This window comes from Augochlora pura, chromosome 3 (assembly GCF_028453695.1).
Source record: "Augochlora pura isolate Apur16 chromosome 3, APUR_v2.2.1, whole genome shotgun sequence".
Lineage (NCBI taxonomy): Eukaryota > Metazoa > Arthropoda > Insecta > Hymenoptera > Halictidae > Augochlora > Augochlora pura.
In genome coordinates, this window is record NC_135774.1 from 14,804,131 (window position 1) to 14,824,419 (window position 20,289).

Genomic DNA, 20,289 nt, shown 5'->3' on the forward strand with positions numbered 1-20,289 from the left:
TCTCATTGCTTTAGGCACAAGTACATATTCGCGCATCCGGTCCGCGAAATTTGAACCTTCTACCCTTATTCTTTCGCGTAGGATCAGTATTTAGTAAAGTTTTAATTGATTATTGTCAATGTTAATATTCAAATGCTATTCAATACTATAGCATACATCTGGAGTATTGTTATAAATTATTGTAAAAACGTTGTATCCTATTATAATCGACGGGCGAGAGTTATTATGCCAAACCAGCACAAATTATTATTGTACCTTGAAAGATCCAATCAATGATATACATCAACAATTGTATGCATTCTGCGACTTATAATACAATTGTTGTTATTAGAATGATTGGAATAATTCGATCCTAACTTAGACGTACCTTCTTTATCTTTCCGTATATTCTTCTGCCATTTTTTTATCTACGATAATCTACATTATGGCGTAGAGGACTTGATAACATTTTTTGTCCACAATTTAGTTCCAATTCCTACCACCAACTACGTGGCCATCTCGTTCTGCTTCGAATCAGCGGCTTGGACTGTTCATGACTAAAATGGTTCCCATCTCTCTCCTACATATTTTTCATGGTCACACTAAACTGCAAAATTAATTAAAAGGAATTAGAATTTTATAGGATTCTTAAAACACCCATTATTACCCCCATTATTACCCCTAAAAAAATATAACAATCAAAGTCTTCATGGTAAGACGATGTTATATATCCCCCTCCCCCTTTAGGTATTTATATGCGTGCATGCGATACAGCTGTGTAAATAATTGGTAGAAATCACAGCGTACCAGATAATTTTCGAAGATTATCTCCGAGAACCCTTTCTTGCAGGCTTTCGAAGCATTAACGGTTTCCAAAACGGGTGTTCTGGAGGTAGGTCGTTTCATAGATGGCGTTTCCGTGAACACCTGTTTAGTGTGGTCAGCTTCTACACGCACCTCTGTCCTTAAAAATCGTCGAATATCGCTCGTGCTGGAAGATGGTGGATCTAAGCGACGGCCCGTTCGAGTACAGCGTCAACAATGTTGTCTTCGTGGTGCCTGGGATTGTCGTCGTCGGTCTTGCCGGTAAGAAATCACCCAGAATACCGCGGCACCTCTCATCCAACGCTCGTGTAACAGCCTCTCCAAAACATATGGTTTCCCGTCAGGACCTCGTAACTGTATCGCATCGTCTACTCCGGGACTTCGTTTATCTTCCACGATCTATATCCGATATAGGATTTTCCTCCTCGACGTCATCTTCCTCGAGTTTCATTCAGAAAAACGTGGGAACTCTTTCGAAAATTGCCGACCGGCACTGTGCGATGACAAGTGCTCCGAGGCAACAGGTTTACTCGATTAGGTCAAGCATCCGAACACGTGATCCGTATTCGTAGATACGGGCTGATAAGCTTAAATTCGGGATTAGGGAAAAGTCGAAACCATTTCGAAGTTTTTTTGACAGTACCACATAGAACTATCGGACGCTAGATTTCCCCGCCGCCGAGTCGTTCATTTCTTAAGAAAGTCCAGGTGAAAGTATCCCTAGAAAGGGAGTCGTTGGACGGTTTTGCTTCGAATTAGCGACGCTTCGTCGTCTTAACGAGCCACGTAGCTAGTTTCTGCATCGAATCAAGGCCCGATGAAAATAATCTTGAACCTGGGGGGCAGCTTCGACCGTTCATAGCCGAGTTGGCAATTAGGGTAACGTGGCGTCTGGGCTCTCCCCGGTACGTCGCACGAGGATGCGTAACGCGCCTGCCTAACGCGGTTCACTCTACACGTTGTAAAGGTCATGTAACGTCGGTTGTCTGGCCGATTCGTGGCCATCCGACGAACACGTTGGAAGAGGCCACGTTGGCCCGACGCTGCACACCCACCAATGAGATAAGAACCAGCTGCCGAGTCGGCCAATCGGTGGCCGTGTGTCACCCCGACGTTTATCTTCGCGCGAAACACGAGTGATCTTTCCAGTGATCGATCATCTTCCTCGGGAGCGAAATCGTTTCCGTCGTGTTGCGGCCCTCCGACATTTTACCGACAATTTGATCGACCAGGTACGACAGTGACTCAGTTTACGATATCGAGATAAAGACCTAGATAATCGAGCGAAGCTACTCGTCGCGAAGAAATCAATGTAACGATACTGTGCTGGCATTATTACTCGCCTTTCCAGCTTGCTCTTCTTCCTTTTGCAAAGAAGCATACGGCAATTCTTTTTGCACGAAAAAAAGAATAATAAAAAACGTTATAAATTCGATGCCTAGATCTTGTGATAAGAGAAATTCTAGAGCTTGTTCGCGAAGTCAGTTTTCCGATGATATTGGACACGTATCCACATCATTGTTTATCTTTTCGCAAAGAACTACATCCGATATCGAGATCGCTTGATAAGGAGCCTTCCGGATGAACAATAAGATAAGAGGTATTTCTGTTAGGAAACAATCGGATCCACGTGTCGATTGTTGTTCTCGGGGAGAAGCATATGGCGGCAATAGCGTCAGTGCGAAAACAGCGTTATCTAATCATTGGTTTCGCAGTGTGGGTCCTTGAAACGGTCGCTGTCTCGAAATCTCGTGTAATCGGACGGTGTTTCTAATTAGGATGTGGATGACACTGGCGAGCGGTCTTCAGGTGGCAGCGTCCGCGGTGGATGACGCGCCGGAAGTCACTGTCGAGGACTCCGTGGACCCTACCGGGATTCCGGGGCTCGACAAACAGCTCCCGACCCGGGAACAGCTGCTCGAGATGCTAGATTCGATGACAGGCTTGTCCGAGGAGGAGAAGAACAGTATCAGGGACGACTTACTAGAAAGTCTGCGAGTGGAGAGCTCGGGGCCGCTAGTTGGAAACGACTTGACTATGCAGACCATAGTCCTGTTGTCCCTGCTGGGATTAGTCGCCCTAATTTTCGGTAAATATCCGCCCGGCGGCAGGTCTCGTGCCAGGCGACGCAGGCTCGGTTAGGGTAAATTCCTCTGTCGACCTGGTTTCGTTAAACTGTTTACCAAACACTTGTTGAGCAGAATTTTCGGTTGGTCAGCAGCGTTGCATAATTGCTTGGTAAATCGGCACGGACAATTGGTGCCATGCTACTCGTTATCTAATCGTCCACTTAACCGGCACCCGTCAACAATCATTAATAATCTTCGCACCTCCTCGGTGGAACATTAGTCTTTAAAGTGTCTTCGAAAGGTCCGCGCGCTTAGTTGAAACATGGAGCAGATATTGAACGCTTTGAAGAGCAAAGGCGTGATGACGGATGGCCTTCAGGAGAGGTTGTCCCAATTTTTACCGGACGAGGCCAAGGAGAAGCTGTTCCAGCTCTTCGAGAAATTTAAAGCGTTGAACGCCGAGGAGAAAGAGCAGTTCATCGATACTGTGTTCGGAAAGGTGCAGCAGTCCGTGGAGCAAGGAATGGAGCTTGAAGAGAGCCCCTCTTTTTTGCACACTCATTCGTACACGATTTTCATTTTCGCGGTTCTTCTGATAATTTTGGTTATCGGTACGTGCGGCAACCTTGTGACGGGTTCTGTCCCGGCTTCGTTTCCCTTTCGATCGAAACCGTTGCGGCAACGTTGATAATCGAACCGATCGTGCTTATGATTACAGTGTTCTTCGTCTACAAGCTGTTCAAGTGTCTGTCGGAGCGGGAAGCGAAGAGGGAGGAAAAGAAGAGGCAGAAACAGCTGAAGAAGAAGAAGTAGAGGGAGCCGAGAAGTCGCGGGTGGAAGATCTACAGGGCGACGCGTGTTCTTAACCCGTTACGGAGACGCGTCGCATTGTTTCGAGGATGCTCGCTCTTGGCGTACGGCGCGGGACAATTTTATTACCGATTTATTCTATTTTGTTAAATAAAAGAATCTATTTATGAGTAAATATCCTGTTTATTCGACGGTTCCATGAAAAAAACAGGCGCCGCTTGGCACCGGAGCAGTATTTATTGTGCCGCTTTGTGACGTACATGGCATACGTGGAAGTTCCTAGTGAAATTATACAGCATGCAGTTCACGCGATCGAACTTCCATTTCCTATTAAAAATACAGAGACATCGGTCGGCTCACCGTGAACGCGGCGACCAATCAAATTGTTCCAGCCGATCACGATAAGAAACGATTTTCAGTATCATCGCCTGTCTCGCGTCACCGACCGATCCTAACTTACGACTTAACATTTGGTAAATAGATTTATAATACTTGATACGAGTTTTCCCAGAACCTCATTCACGAGGATGATTTTTTTTTCGTAACCCTGCGATTTGTACTACGGAACAGAGTGAACCGAGAGATAGACACCTTCCTTTCTTCTCGATAATCGTTCCCGTAATTTCCCTAGATAATTGTCATAAAGCGGTAATTAAAATAAATCCTATCGATTCGCCGTTGACGAAAGGAAAGCAAGGCACTTGTGGCTTCTCTACGATCGTTCTGTCCTAATTAACGAAGCGCCTTATTTCGCGAACGCCACGCACCTTGGAGGCGCGTCAATCGTTCGCCACTTATACGTCTACGTAACATCGTTTATAATTTGTAGAAACAATGAATATTACACTTTGTGTAAACGGAGATCGTATTCACCGGCGCGCGGTCATCGATCGATGTAACATGAACTAGCGACGATCGGGTTCACGTCGCCGGTGAATAATAGTTAACAACAACAATAGTTCGTAAACTAAGCTCGCGGAGTCGCTATGTGGCACAAGAATTGAGTAACCGCGGTATAAATATCTCCTAAATACCTTCTTTTTAACCTGAAGTTTCGCCTTACACCCTACGAAAGAAAGTTAAATCGAGTTTAGTGGAAAAAAAGTAATACATATGAAACGTATATGTAATACATAATAGAATACGTATTCTTGGTAGGACGCCGCGCTTGTTCACCGTCGTAACGTAACCATGCCGAAAGCTTTCGATGAGTATTAAGTGAAAATTTCATGTTTCCCCATACCGTCGCGGTGTTCATGCGATAACCAAGATGCGCTTACCAATGCACAACCGAATTCGAATACGCGATTGAGCAGATCTCTGTGCGCTTACTCGACACACTTCTCTCTACAACGAATTTCTTTCCTTTCTCTTCGAATCACAGATACATTTGGCAATGTGAGACTCATAGGAAAATTCTACAACCCAATTACGAACGCGACGAGGGCTTTAGCAGGAGCTTGTAGCGCTCGCTCGCGTTATCTGCAACAAAGAGAAGTCATTAGTGTTATGATCATGGGAAAACGAAACATCGCACTATGAGGTAAGAGACACCCAAAAGCGGCTTAAAGCTATGTGTCTTAATATTATTAAAAAATAATATTCTCCATTTCTAGATCATTTTTTCTATGCACTCGCGTTGATTAAAAATATATTCTGTAACTTATACCGTGTTAACATGACCTCATATACAAAGCCTTATTGCAAGAATGAAAAATTGTGAATATAAGAATATGATTTCATCCTGAATATCTCTGTCGCCGCTTTTGGTCTCTTTCCGCCCACGGCGCGCCTCCTAAAAGCGGACCGGCTTACCTTTGATGGTCTCCACGAAATACATGCTCTCGTCTTTCATGTTCGCTACTAACTCGTCGGTGACCAGAACGTGGATGCCCTGTGGACCGAGGAAGAGCACCGAGTGCAGTCTTTCGTGCGGCAAGTTCAGTGTGTTCAGCAGCTTGTTCATCAACGCGCTGCTGGTCAGACTGTCCAAGTACGCGACTCTCCACAGGGACCCGTTGTCCTCCAGCGCGAAGTACAGGGTCAGCTTCGGTCCGGGTGCTTTCGAGTGCAACGCGTTGAACAATCGAATCCCGTCGACCAGCCCGCAGATCTGTATCAGATCGTCTCTGGAGAGTCGCAAGATGTCCGCAGCTGAGAAGCTGGCGAACGTGGACTCGAAGGCACCGAAGCGTCCTGCGCGGAGCCACGTGCTCATCTGTGCGGCGTTTGCGTCGGGAGACAGTTGAGCCACGCATGATGATCCCTGTGCAAGCAGACCAGTCGGTCAGATGTCGAGTCGATCGACCGATCAGGAAGAGGAGTCTTAACCCTTGAGGAAGATTAGCGAGGAGACACGAAGAAATCGTGGATTAATGCAGGATTGTATTTGTGAAGAATAATCTGCGACAGCAAGATTTAGGGTACCAGAACAGCGAAAGATGAGTCTGAAGAGTCAGCTAGGGGTATCGAAGTCAGAGGTTGAAAAGAGAGTGAAATTATACAGGGGTCTTGAAGCAAGGAGTTGAAGAGACAGACTATAAAGTAGCGCAGGATCTTCGAGTCGTTAGTGTCGATGAGTGTTTGACAGGAATCGAGTTAGGGTATCGGAATAACGAAAGGTGAGTATCGCAGAACATCGAAGCAGGATGACGAAGAGACAAGAACGAAAATTTGCATAGGATCTTAGGATTGAGACGAGATGATTCGAGATTGACAGGACCAGATAGGGTATCGCAAACGTGGGTGATCGGCGAGGTAGCAGTGTTAAATAACCGGGGTTGATTAGGGTTCACTTGGAAGAAAACAAACTTCGCTTTCGATGCAGGATTGGTCCGGGAGAATGGCCGCAGGCGATGGCAGAGCCGGTGCAGTTCCCACGTTCTCTTTGACAGCATCCGAGACTGGAACCAACGGCGCGATACCAGAATTGGAAATCGAGAGCGCCAGCGGTGCGACCACCGGCGAGGTATTGCCGCTTATGGTCGATCGTGATTGGGGTGATCTACAAGAACAGAGCAGTTTTTAAGCGGGACGTCTCGCGAGCATTCCACGATTTACATTATCCGACATGGTTCTAAGTCCAATTATCGTGCCTTTGATCGGACCCGGCCGCGACCTCGTGAAACATTTAAACGAGTTTAATGCATTCGTTAACGAGACGCATTGTCGGGAGCAGAGGCTCCGCGGGGATTGATGTTCGCGCCTCGCGCGAATTAGCGGCGGCTCTTGGACGAGACGAAAGCGATCCGGCTAATAGCGGACAGTTTAGTCTACAGGGTGGACCTATTTAGAACGTTGTTTCAGCTTCGGTGGTCGCGACTATACATAGAGAAGGTCCTGGCTGAGAGCGGCGTACCGATACCGCGGACAAAGCGCGAACAACGTCGTTTAGTCGTTGACCTTAGCAGCCGTCCATATCATTGGAGGGTTATATAAGCACGCGAGATCCGATTGGCACGCGAGCCAGCGGGATTTTCGAAGGATCTTACATGGATCGACGCTTCGGCCTGAAAATCAGCTTGGAGATCCGCCTGTCGCCGATCCTCCTCCTGTTGTCGTGGGCTTTTCTTATTGTGACGCTGACTAATCCGCCGCGCACGAGATTGCCTCGTCTCGCTCTGGATTCCGAAATAGAATGAATAAACTTAGCCACCACTTCCACTTGCCGGGGCCCACCGGTGACCGTTACCTCGTGCTCCAGAAGGTAGGCAGAGACATTGCCGCGATATTCGGCCGTGGTACGGATGGCCCAGCAGCTCTTCAAATTCCAAATGGGACAGCTCTTTGGCATCTCGAGCACGCGTCGCTTGAATTCCATCTACGTTCCCGAAACGATCGCACCGCACCGATCCTATCTCGTGCGAAAGCACGTGTCTCTCTCGAAGCCTTTCTTCCGTCTCTTGACTCTTTCTTTCATGAACCCAGCCAATCCGGCGGCTGTGCGTACTCTCGGGCAGTCCCTGAATGCCTTCCCATCCATTCGTACGATTTCTGTTGGAATTCGATCGTTCTCTCTGCCCGCGTCTCTCTCGGTGCTCTACATCTCGGGGTCACCGAATCACCTGGACGACGCCAAAGTCCCGATATCGATTCCGGAGAGATCCGTCGAGCAGCGTAGCGCGCGATCGACGACTGGCCGCGACGAATCGATCCTTTGTAAGCGTCGATGTGCCAGGAGGTGGATGGCGGATACAATCGGTCTGAATCGGATTGCTATTGGTACCTACTCGCGACCGGCCCGATCCGGATCTCTCCAGTCGCCGGCTGCTGCGTCCGCAATCGCCGCGGTAAAATTCGAAACGCGAGAAAGACCGCCGTATTCGATTCTCCCGGCGATAACGTACCCCCGACCTTTCCTCCGGCAGTGCCTTATCGCCTCTTATCGATCACTTTCATGCCCCGTGTTATTCCGACCGCGATTCCCGGCCGGCTCTCTCCGTCAACCCGTGCTCCCTTTCGGTCTGGTTGCTGGCATTTGCGAAACGGATCCCGATCGGTATGCGGCTGGTGCAACGGCCTGCGCGGCGCGTTCGCGTTCAACCCGACAGATCGCTCGAGTGCATTTTTCCTCTTGCTTCCTCCGTGTCACTCGCGACACGGCTAATTGAAAACGAAGCCAACGAAACGCCGCTGAACGGCTCGACTCGGACTCGACCCGGCCCGCAGCAAAAATGCGCGGGCAAATCGGTTTACTCTTCCCAGGTGTATCGTATTACGTCGGCCGAGATTACGAGCTTGCAAGCTTCGCGGCGGAAGCTTCTCGATCCTTCGGAGACGGAGGAGGGGGGTGAACGAGGGAACCGGCAGTTCCTCACGGAGAACGTTCAGTTCAAGGCTGAGTCGAACCGCCCTGGCATCAGCTTTCCGGCGGCCAGGCTGCTCGTCATCTGATGAAGTGATCCTGCCGCGACAGGAGCACCCGGCTGGCCAGGAACTCGCGCGCGAGCACGCGCTGCTCGACGTGCTGCAACAGCGACTCGAGATCAAGGATGCTCTCGGTGCGGCGAGGGGTTTGCGGACGAACAGCCGGAAATCGAGTTTCTACGCCGGACGAGGGCATTCCAACGGCGTGCGGGCGCTTCACTCTCGACTCGACGACGCTCGATCGATAACAACTGGGCACCAGTCCTCTTGGCTGGAGAACGCGATTGCAGTTCGTTAGGCGAGCGCTCGAAATGCGGCCTTCCACACCGAAAATTATCGCTGATACATCACACGTGCACGGTCCAAAGTGCGGGTCCCGTCTTATCTTCCGAGCGAATCTCTGTGCCACGGAACGAAGAGATCGATGCCCCCGATCGTGTCTACGATTTCCCCGGCTTTCTCTCGTTCTGTTTCGCGCTCAGATTCCGCCGCTCTCTTTCTGTATTTCTATCTCTGATTCTCTCTCGTGATCTAGGTATCCGGGAAACGGTGTTCCGGATATTTATTTTTAAAGTCACGGCCGATGCAGGGATCAGTTTCTTTCACCTCGGTCCGCAGCTCTATTCGTCGATGGACGCGTACCAAGTCGGTTAACACCAGTTGTTGCACTCGTTTCCGTGCATCGTGCACGAGAAGAGCTGCTGCGGTCGCACGTGGGACGATGATCGTTTGACAGTTGCCACTTGGTCCCTGGATCCCTGGGTTCTATGGCCGGATGCGGCTGAGGTCGCAGCGACCGACAGATTTCGTCGAGGGTGTCTCACCTTGGAAGACAGTCGCCGGTCACCGGTACAAGAGTCTATAGCATGCGGCTTCTTCAGCGGTAGATCATGTCTGCGACGATCACTGGGTACCGATTCCGCGGACTATCGTTTGGATCACTGTGTTGCTCGACGCTCGATTCTCCGTCGCGGGCCCGTCCCTCGATCCCAAGGTGGGATAGACAGAGAGCGAGATCGGCTGTGTGTGTGTGCGCGCGCGCGTGCGACAGAAAGAGAGACAGAACGACGGAGTCGGGAGAATGGAGGAACCGGAAGAGCGCTGTCTCTCGTTGGGGAAGACACCGGTATCTATCGCGGAAAGACGAACGACACGGGACTCGGTTCGGTGCAAATGGCTCGCAGTTGAACGCAGAGAGAGAACCGGAGCGGCTGCGCGGCGACGCGTGTATCGTGCGCCGTTCTCAATTTATTTGTCGTCGTGGCTCTCTCTCTCTCTCTCTCCCTCTGCCCGGTGCACATCGTTGTCGGCTCTACCAGACGCCGGCTCGTGCCAGTTCGAGCCAGTTTCGCGACTCCCGTACCGCGCCGGCATCTGACCCTCTCCTCGCCTCTCCCTTCTACGAGCCAGCGCTCCCGAGAGAGAGCCGAGACCAGTATCGTCCATTGCCATTACCATCGCCAACATGCTCCTTGCCGCCACCACCGCGCGAATCGCCTTCCCCTTCTTCGACGGATCGCGATTCATCCGCGGTGTAGGGATATCCAAGGTGAGACGCGGCAACGCAGCATTGCATTTCTACGGAGCCCGCTGCATCATGCACTGCCGACGCCTTGGCTCTACGACTATCCCATGTCTAAAGTTGGTGCGCGGGAGATGCGCTTTTATTCGCGGACGATCGCGCTCGATTTATACCATCGATCGCACCTGGCGGCACCTCCGGCGATTTTTCTGGCCAGGTTCGAATTGCGACCGACTTTTGCAAATTGCCGGCTTCTCTAAGACCGATTAAACCCCCGGGCACAGGCGAGGCTGCTGATTTAAGCGCGCCGAGAGGGGGCTAAATTGTAGTTAACACTTCGCAGTCGAGCACAAGTGGAGGCGTGGCTTTGCGTGACACGAAATGCAGCTTAAATTACAGCCGACCGCTGCACTCGATTAACAAATGTCTTGTTGCAAATGCAGACCGGACTCGGTTCCTAAAGCTTCGCTAAATTGGGGGTCGTTGTGGTCTACTCGGGGAGGGGGGGCTGAAACTTTGTTCTACGCAGAGGCGTAATAAGCGGGGGCGTGGTTTGCGTGACGCGAAACGCTGCTTAAATTGTAGCAATCGCTGTGCTCGATTAACAAATGTCTGTCGCAAATGCGGGACCTACGATTCCGAAAGTTTCGCTGAATCGGGCGTCATTGAATTCCGCAAAGAGACTACGCTGCGATCATCACGGGGCTCTCCGAGTATAAGTGGAGGCGTGGCTTCGAGTCACGAAAGGGAATTAATGGTACTTCGATCGCTCCAGAATCTCTCTCGCCTCTTTTCCGACGCGGCACGAAGGACACGCGATTTCTCATTCGTCGTCCACAGCGACTATTAATAGCGTCGGCGGGAAAACAGTGGTCCCGCGGCGAGAACAATGCTAAGAGCATCTCGAATCATCTATGACGGTGGTGGAGGCGTAGAAATTCAGAACACGAAACGAGCTAATTGTTGAAAATCATTCAGCTGAGACCGGATTAGCTTAAATTACCGGCTCGCTCGGCGAACCGATCAAGGCAGCGATTACACAAAGCCCATGGCAGTCGTAAAAAATTATCGCTCGTTTCCTGGATACGTTACGTAAAGATCCAATCGAAAAAACAGCCGACATATCATCGATAATACCATTGATAACGAATGATCTCGATTCGGTAGATAAAGGGAAATAAATGGTACTCACATTGCCTCGGTTGGAGCGTAGGGGCTGCCGCCGTTCTGGGCGATCAGATTGGACGACGATAAAGACTCTAAAGAAATCTGTAATCACATCCGGGGAAAAAACCTGTGTCAATAGTCCGCTGCAGTCGATCGTCCAGATACCACTTACATCGGAGAGGACCGTGCAGTCGTAGCTGGGCTGGTACTTGTCCTGCTCGTGCGGTGGTCGCCGCAGTATCTTGTCACGGTCCTGTTTATGCTTGCGGTCCGCGCCCTTCAGCTTGAACACCTTCACCTGGCAAGAGGCGGCATGCAGACGAGGTCCACCTGGCAGCCGAGTCTCCACTTGGATCCGGAATGGCACACCTTTCTCACCACCGTGCTTCTTCGGCGTGAACTCGGTGCTGATGCAGTTCACCTGAAATCAGAACGGTTCGCAAGGTGTCAGTGTCATCCTCGACCAGAAAAGTGAATAACAATTGAAGACTAAGAGATGATTCCGTACCTTTATGTAGACGCCGACCTCCTTGGTAGGGTCCCACATGAATTCCACACTGTTGTTGGACGGGGATGGTTGACACACGTCCACCATGCCGTAACTTAGGGGAACGTCGACCTCCAGCAGTCGTTCGCCTGGTCTGGTCCGCTGCCAGGCTATCATCTGCTCGCGCTCCGTGTACTGTAGCCGCCTCTCGTGGAAGCATATGCGGATCGTCGACTGAAACAAGAAGGTCGAGTGGCCCTTTAGGGGGACGTAGTAGCACTGTTTGGGTGATGTACATCTTGCAAATGTCGGCGACTCGCGATCTCACGCTGAATAATCGTTTCCAACTTTCGTCGGTTCAGCTGAAATTCTTTCGAAGCCAGCGTGAGCCCGCTGAGTCTATCGGATGAGACCAGCACGTTTTTAAGATGTCGCTACCCAAACACTGAGCTCTTCCTGGCCGTGTTTCGTGGGCGTCTGGCTAAGTGATCAAGTACCTTCAGGATCTTTCCACGGTAAGCGGACAAATCGCCCAGCTTCTTCAGCTTGATCTCATAAGACTGGCCTTGGTTCAAATAGGTGAGCGTCTCCTCGTTGACCTTGGTCGCGATGCTGGTCGCAGCGGCGAGGACATACTGGAACCTGCCGATCAAAGGCTATCGTTAACACTTTTTACTTGGTCTTATTATCTTTTTCTATCAGCTATCGCATTACAATTACGCTTGCGATGGAAACAACTTCTTCCAATGAAATAAATTAAATTATACGAGTATGGAATTTTACTTAGGTCCTCTACGCGTTAAAGGACATTAACAGCACCACCTACCGACAGTCCTCGTTGAGCTCGTTAACGTGCTGCGAAGAGGACACATGGTTCCCCGAGGAAGAGGTCGGCGGATACTCCTCGTTGGAAGAGTACAACAACTGATGAAGACTGGCCGTGGTCTGCCCATTATTGTTGCTGTCCGCGTCGACGGGGCCGCTCGCATTGTTCGCTGGCGCCGAATTGATCGTTCTTTGCGACACATGGTTCAAACTGAAGCAGAGAGATGCAACCAGACCGATCAGTCCCGGTATCTACAGAGACTGTTCTCGGCGTTCTCAGTCGTCCTTCACTCACTACGATTCATGGTACGCCGGAGGCGGGACGATTAGATGCAAACTATTGGGTCTCATAGTCGATGGCGAAGGATCGTCCGATCGATCGACGCCGCGAGCAAACTTCTCGGAAAGTTTCACTGATTCCGCGAAAGGATAAACGCAGCTACGCGTGGGTTTCGTGATTACACTACTAATTGGCGGCAATTTAGAGAGAGACAATTTAGTCATTACCGTCGCGGCGTCGCGTTTCGCGTGGCCCTCTAGAGCATTGGCCTGGCCCCGGAGCAGCTAAGCCACGCCCGCCGCACGCAGTTCACTGTGCAGGTTCACGAAGCTTATTGAAACGACGAGATTAAAGAGTTTTTCCGATAAACAGACCCAACGAGCAGAGCTTCCCTTGGCCTACGGTGGCCTCCAGGTCACCCTTCTCGCTTCGACCGACGCGGGGAGACGGTCGCCCGTCGATACGGAATCCGCGAGCCCGTGCGATAAGATGATACTGCGTGCTCGAAGAATTGCGCCGACTGTCGGCGAGTCTCGTGGGGAGTTACGTTTTTCGCGGATCAGAAAACAGACTGGAGAACTGCAGTGACAGAATGACGCCGCCAGATAACCGCGCTCGGATTCCCGTCAGAGTAAAGGTCTGACCTGCGTGCCATTCAACAGATAGTTCCGCGAGGAGCTTCTTCGATAACGTGTTTATCGGGGCCGAGTCTCTGCGGGGGACTCTCCTGGCAAATTCCGCTGTCGATTTTCTGCTCTTCCTTTGGCAACACTGATTTTTTTTTTTAACCGGAGCCGTTGACAACACGTTAATCGGGAGGCCAATAAATCACGACTGACGCTTCGCTTTTCTGTCGGCCGACTAGCGACGACGACGTCGGCGCTGAACCCTGCTCCGAAGGATGACAGGTGACAGGCGGGGAAAAGGTCCGAGGATATCTCAACGCATCTCCGGGCTGCGGAATCTTGCGCATTGATATTACGATCTTCCAATGAAGCAGCAGCACTAGGTTTTTACTTTTCTATGTTCCTCCGCGTTATTTGAGAAGCCGCGCGCTCTGTTTCAATTCCCGAGCCCCGCCGTGCTCTCTACAATCAACATAGCTGTTTAAATAGACCGTGTTTAAAGAACTGTTTCTGCAGTGAGTTTTTCGAACAACTTATTTTTACCTTTTCGACGATCTTTTATATTTTGTATTTCTCTTTTTCCTCTCAATTTTTTTTTTTGTTGGTAAATTTTTTCAACCTTTTCACAACGAAGGTGTTTTTCCAGTTCGTACATATAAAGAGATATTATTGTATATATTATTATCTGCTAGTTAATCGTTCCAAAAGATTAACCGGCGTTGAACTCCGAACAATCAAGCATATTTATGTGCCCATGAATTTGCATGAGTTTCCGCAGTCCAGAGATTACGAAACCGCCGCGTGCTAGGTAGAGAATGCGCGAAGGAAACCGCGAATAGTTTTTACATCGACTGTGCACGACTTACTTGGAATTTTGCTGGTTCTCCGGGGATGGTGCTTCCTGCTTGAATACCGTCAGCGATGGCAGGGCGAGCAGGGCTTCGCTGCAAGTAAATCATACTTTCTATATCATTTTCATCCATGTTTACACCGACCACGCAATCCCGCGTTTAATTTAAAATCATTTATTCCTCTACGAGAGGGTACTGGATGACTTCGCGAATTTTTTACCATAAAACTACAGTAGCTTTTATGATCAGACTTTAGTTCGCTGTTTGGTAAATCTTTCCACGGTATCATGAATTTAATTTACATTGGGGGAATAAGCATTGAGCTTGCTGTCAGCGATTCGGTGCACTCTTTGTTATAGGAGTGAGAAAGAACGAAGTGGATCGAAGGAACTGAGTCATCGAAATAGCGATAAAATAGATCGTAGAGCTGTTCTTATGTCCATTTACACGTGTAAACGAGCATAAAGCTACGCGTAAATAAATACAGTTATGTATAAAGCTACGGATAAATACACGTACAGCATGTTAAGTACGTGCCAACATTAACAATGTTGATAGATGTCAGGGTTTACGCTGCCGCGGGACTTGGCAGTGGTCTCGCGTCTGATGGACCGTCTAGCACACGCGTTGATCGAGCTCCAAGTTTCTTTTTCTGCCGTGTCGGCAAGTTTTTAAAGGGCCTGGGGATCAGCAGTGCTCGATCGCGGCCTGCTCGACGACTTATTATTTCGGGCTGCGATCGAAGCCGCGGCCGATAATAACCGATAGATTCCGGTTTTTGTTATCGTTGCTTATTGATCAGGGCGCCATGACGCAATCGGTCGAGGAACGATCAAGCATAATCTATTCGGAGCACCCGTGAACGTGAGTAGGTTTCTCTGTTCGCCGACACTGTCCGGCCGCGTAAACTCGCGGCGAGAATCGAGTCGGGGCGATCCGTCAGGTACCTTTGAACTTTCCTTGCGCGTTCCGATATCAGCGACGACTCCACTTTTTTATCCCCGAGCGGCGTGTATCGTTGTGTACGAGCGTCTTCCCGCGTACTCGGAGATAGATCTCGGCAAAAAAAAAACCGGCCTGAACCAGAAACGAGGTTACCGCTTACATAAACCGTATTTTACGTAAACCACCGGGAAAAAAGTTATCAGCGATTTCCTCGTACGCGCGACGAGGATCTCTCGCGGAAATTCAGAAAATTCCGAAGACAATAGGAACGTTCGGATCGACGCGCAGGTATCGCGCGAGCGCGCCGTGGGAGGGGAGAGACGGCTCGAGTACCGCTTTGATAACGATTGAGTAGCTAAGGTCAACCGAAACCAGACCGCACCGGTTCACCGGTGCAGCGAACGAGTGTATCAGCTGCAGCAACAACGCGGCGCGATAAGACACCGCCGAAATTGTTCCCAGTGACTCTTCGTATTGTATTCCCATTAAATGATCTTTGAACCCTTTCATCGACTCACCTACTTTTCAGATATTGGTGCATGGTGCCCTCCGTCCACGGACCGATCGAATCCGACACTGACACACACGTCTCAACCGACTACACTCATGGTTCTACGAACACGGCACATTAAAATACCGATCCGTTCGAATTTCACCGGTTGTACGACGCGCACGTGCTCGGCGAAGGCTCGCGGTGCTTCTAAATAGGAAGTACGGCTAGAAAGTGGAAAGTGATTCACCGCAGCGGACTCAAAACGCCCAGAATAACTGGTTCCACGTTGGGGAACGGCTTCGGGGTTCGGACCCGGATGGATCCGCCTCGCGATCCACGTGTTTCCCGGCCCTTTTCATTCATGAAGGGACGATGATCGAAGCCGTGGTCCGTACCACGTGGTTGCCGAACGTCAGCTGATCCCGGCTAGCGCGGCCGTACCTCGCGGTCCGCGTTCTCGCGTGCGTTTGCGTTATCTGCCGGTGTGGATCGTGGTTTTTCGGCAGGAATCGATCGAGGAACGATCCGGCGAGGTGTCCGGCACCGTTTTTGCCGATCGTGGAACGGTTTCAGCGGACCTGCCGGCGGTCGCTCGACGATGTTATCGCGATCGAGATGGTCGAGAGCGATAGCCGTGCAGCATGCCGCGGAAAACTAGCCCGATAAGCATCGACCTGGTCGACCGGAACGCGCGAGCAGACCGATAAGGGACACCGTTCGGAGCACGTGGAGAAGAGAGCCGGAAACGCGCCGAGAGCAACGGCCGAGACCTTTGGATGCATTTAAGAAGATTCGAGGAGGATGCTCGGAGCGGAGGGTTCGCGTCTCGCGATTCGACCGGTATTGCGGATTCTTGGAGAGACTCGGACGTCTAGGATAAATAGAACCGGGTGTACCTCCCAGGGGAATGCCTCGGCTCGGCTCCAGGATCTAGACGCACGTGTCTGTACGCGCGAACACTCGTCAAGCGTCTACGCGTCTGTGCCCAGCGTGATTTCGCGGTGCATGCCATCCGAGCGACGAAACACCGACAACTGTGTCTGGTTCGAACCGGATTTCTCGCTCGCTCGACACACGCTCCTTTCCCACTACTCGCCGAGCACGTTTTAATCGGGATTCGATCCACGCGCGGATGCGGATCACACGGGGAACCTACTTTATCGGCTACGACTAGTTCTTGCGCTCAGTTTCTTCGTGATCGACCACTGGTCGCGCTTTAACGTTCGTCCGATCGTTTATTGGAATGACGAGTCTCTCGTACCAGTCCATTGACTCATTAAAATTCGGAGCAATTGGGCCACGCCCTCTCAGGGTACTCTAGATCATGCATGTGCAGAGATTATACCTCGGAGAATTGCGCTAACTTTGCTAAAATTCACAGCTACTGAGATACAATTATTTGAGACATTCTAGACTATCCTTTCACAAAGAATGCACTTAGTACATTGTCTTTGTTCGTTATTGCAGTGAAAATTGTCCTCTGGAGCATTGCTCTGGCATTAGAAAAATCGAGACTATTGCCACAAGTTGACGGTGGATTTTATGCAGTTATGGTAAAGATAGGGTACGAGAAATACAGAACACTGACGAGACAAGGAGAATTTACCGATGTCTTTAAATCGTTTTTAATTTATTAAAACCGTTAAAAGAGAGTATACATTTTTACTTAACTCTCATTTTATACAATTCATGTGGACAGTTTTTATTTCGCATAAAGATCCACTGTCTGGCCACAAGGATCTACAGCAATCTAATATAGAAGACGGTAGTATAAATCTGACAGGATTTGTTCCAGAGCATTGCTTCCAGGACAAAGAAATCCCTGACGAAATACTTTCCTGAGACGATTGTCAATGATGCTCGGTCGTGACGCCTGTCGACGTAGAGGCTTCTACAATACTTCCTCTTTTACGTCGAGCTGGGGCCACGAGGCGAACATCGCAGCTCTATATTGAGATTCGGAGCCAGTGAAAGAGTATTTACCTCATGTTGTAGGAGGCAACTGCAGTCGCGAGATCTGATGCTGCCAGTGCCGACAGGGACCCATCGAAATCGGCTGCCAGGTGTTCCGCCAGCTCCTCCACTTGGGTAGACCAACCTTGTCCCGAGCCGTTACTTCCGACGGATCCTGCGAACGCGGGAAACATTCAGTTCCATGTATTCTACACGGTCGAGCCTAACGGAGCCTAGCATGGAGAAGGACCGTTCAATCTGATCTCTCTATCTCTCGAACCGATTCCTATTTCCTACCACCTTGCGCGTTGGCATAATTGATGTAGAACTGATGATGCATCGCCTTTATCCTCGACTTTGGGTCCTGGAGGCTCGAGACGGCGCCACGGCGTCTGCTCTTCAATGTTACCGGCGAGTATCGTCGGCTCTGTAGAAACGGTAGCCTGGAGCTATCGAGTTCGCACCACTTCATTCTACCTAAACCACGAAAATCGACAAGGTACCGGACCGCCAGCCGTGGAAATCGCGAAACCAGGAACGAAGCGAACTCGCGACACCACCGTCTAGTTTCTTTCGGGCGAAGTACTACTATCGCTCTCGTTATTCTCTCTCCCTTTCTCTCTCTCTCTCTCTCTCTTGATTAGAACTTCATCCGCGATACGCTGTGTACTGGTCGGTTATCGGTTCACGAGACCACGTGGTCGAAAAGGCGTCGAACAAGTCGATCGAACCAGCTCCGCGACGGTTTTTCATAGATCAGTCTCAGGGAGATCTTCGGTGTAGAATCAGCCGCGATACCCCCCACTGGATCTGTCGCAACTTTGCCGCGAAATCGTGGATCGTTGCTCCCAATTAGGCGTAATCAACCACGACGTTGCATCATGCGTTCGTGTAACAACATTTTGAACTTTGGCGAGGTACGAAGGGCAGCGCGGCAAGACTCACGAATCGTAAGACATCAGTAGTGCTCCGAGTTGATCCTACACGATCGGTTAGCGGAGTAAACAACCGTTCCGTCGCAGCAGCTGCCGGATCGAGGTAAGAGGAAACTGTCGTGCCTACGACTGTGTATCTGGGGTCGTTCGGACGCGACCTCTCGCGAGATAGATCTACGCGCAGAGCCGAACGATATCGCCGACTTCGCGACCGAGTGTTGCGATCATTACGACGCGCGGACGGAATCGATTCGAGGCACGTCTAACCCATTCATTTACAAAAGATTTCAGCTGGCGAAATGGCCGATCGAACCAAGACGGGCCTAACCCCGGTGAACCTTGAAGGGAATACTAACCATCTCTTCGGGGATGCTTCTTCTCGAGTTCCGTGAGCTGTTGCAGCGGCTCTCCGGCCCGTCGTTTCAGGCCAGTTTGCTGGCAATTCGGGGCATGGTCCGAGGATGGACTGAGATGCTCCGGCGACCCGCTGTTCGAACGTATCTGGACGCCGTCCTCCGGAGAGTTCTTCGGTGAGTTGTACTTGTCCTGCCATACAGAATTTTGCGGACTGTGATATCCCATCGACGCCTACAAAACGTTCCACCACCATCTTGTCAGTTCACGGGACGCGGGCTTTTCGCGGGAGCCAATGAGATGAGACAATGGAGGGACGGACGAGCGCGAAGATGACGACGATGACGAGCGTCGGCGAGCCGAAGCAGTGGCTAGAATTGCGTCGCGTCGGTAACCCTCTCGACGTGGATTAGATGCTCGTGGTTTTAAATGGTCTGAGCCAAGTAATTAGCAATTCCATGGGACAGTTACGGTATAGGGGCGGCGGGAGGGTTCAGACGCGAGAGAGGCAGCCAATGACGATTAAGACGGCGAGGATCGACGCAATCTTTCTGACCACTACTTTGCATGTTCGTAGAATGAGCTGATTGGTGATAGAGGAGCGTGGACTTACGTGCTGAGTAGCGATGGGGTCGCATCTGTTCGGACGGACCGGGGACAGCTGCTCGTACGGGGGCGACGGCGTGTTGGGAAACCATATCGTCCCGTTCAAAGCATCTGCGCCGCCGTCCATGATGAATTGTAGCTCCATTCAACGGCCCTAAGTCCCGACGCACTCGTACCAGGGTTCGTTTCCCGTCGCACTGCTCTTCGAACGTGTCGATCGTCTAGATCCTGATCACGGTTACGGATCGTTCTCGGCGTTCGAGCGTTCGACTCTTCGGAGAACGGTTTGGTAAGGTTTCGGTTGAAAGAGAAGACGATAAGTCCAGATCCTGGTCTGCTCATCGACGACGATTCTCCGCGACGATACTCCGGGATTCATCTAGACTTGCTGTGCTCCCTTTCGACGTTCGAATCGCGCGCGCACATTTCTAGGTTGTGAAAATTCTTCTAGTTTCTCGTCTAACCAACACGTTCTCCGTACCCGGCGCGGACCCCGCAATTGCCGCTGCTGGATCCACCTGAAGGTCCCGGGACTGCACGGTGCATCACTCGACTAACCGTGAATTCAGCGAGGTTTTCGCGGCACGCGTGAGTAATCCTTAGAACATCACGAAGAAGCTGTTGTACAATTTCTTGATGCCAGTGGTCTCGCGCTGTCGATGCGTTTCCAATAGTGCGCAACCCCGCGACTTCAGG

General features: G+C 50.6%; 2 protein-coding genes across 5 annotated transcripts; one reads left to right on the forward strand and one right to left on the reverse strand.

The window, feature by feature from the left end:
• The first annotated feature begins 1,936 nt into the window (after positions 1–1,936).
• Positions 1,937–3,858, forward strand: LOC144467856 (uncharacterized). 2 transcript variants are annotated; one of them, XM_078176835.1, is made up of 3 exons: positions 1,937–2,036; positions 2,583–2,893; positions 3,592–3,858. In XM_078176835.1, the coding sequence occupies exons 2-3, from the start codon at positions 2,584–2,586 to the stop codon at positions 3,684–3,686; spliced, it is 405 nt and encodes a 134-aa protein (XP_078032961.1). In that variant the 5' UTR covers positions 1,937–2,036; position 2,583; the 3' UTR covers positions 3,687–3,858. The 2 variants fall into 2 exon arrangements, with proteins under 2 accessions (XP_078032961.1, XP_078032962.1); XM_078176836.1 differs by lacking the exons at positions 1,937–2,036; positions 2,583–2,893 and adding an exon at positions 2,901–3,484.
• Positions 3,859–3,877: 19 nt separating this feature from the next.
• Gem (transcription factor CP2 like gemini) lies at positions 3,878–20,184 on the reverse strand. Of its 3 annotated transcripts, none has more exons than XM_078176831.1 (12): positions 19,601–20,184; positions 18,990–19,179; positions 17,729–17,873; positions 14,323–14,400; positions 12,552–12,761; positions 12,223–12,367; positions 11,747–11,983; positions 11,411–11,659; positions 11,264–11,340; positions 6,495–6,687; positions 5,499–5,949; positions 3,878–5,165 (listed from the first exon to the last, which is right to left on the reverse strand). In XM_078176831.1, the coding sequence occupies exons 1-12, from the start codon at positions 19,736–19,738 to the stop codon at positions 5,113–5,115; spliced, it is 2,166 nt and encodes a 721-aa protein (XP_078032957.1). In that variant the 5' UTR covers positions 19,739–20,184; the 3' UTR covers positions 3,878–5,112. The 3 variants fall into 3 exon arrangements, with proteins under 3 accessions (XP_078032957.1, XP_078032956.1, XP_078032955.1); XM_078176830.1 differs by having other exon boundaries at positions 11,747–11,959; positions 18,990–19,221; XM_078176829.1 differs by having other exon boundaries at positions 18,990–19,221.
• Positions 20,185–20,289: the final 105 nt, after the last annotated feature.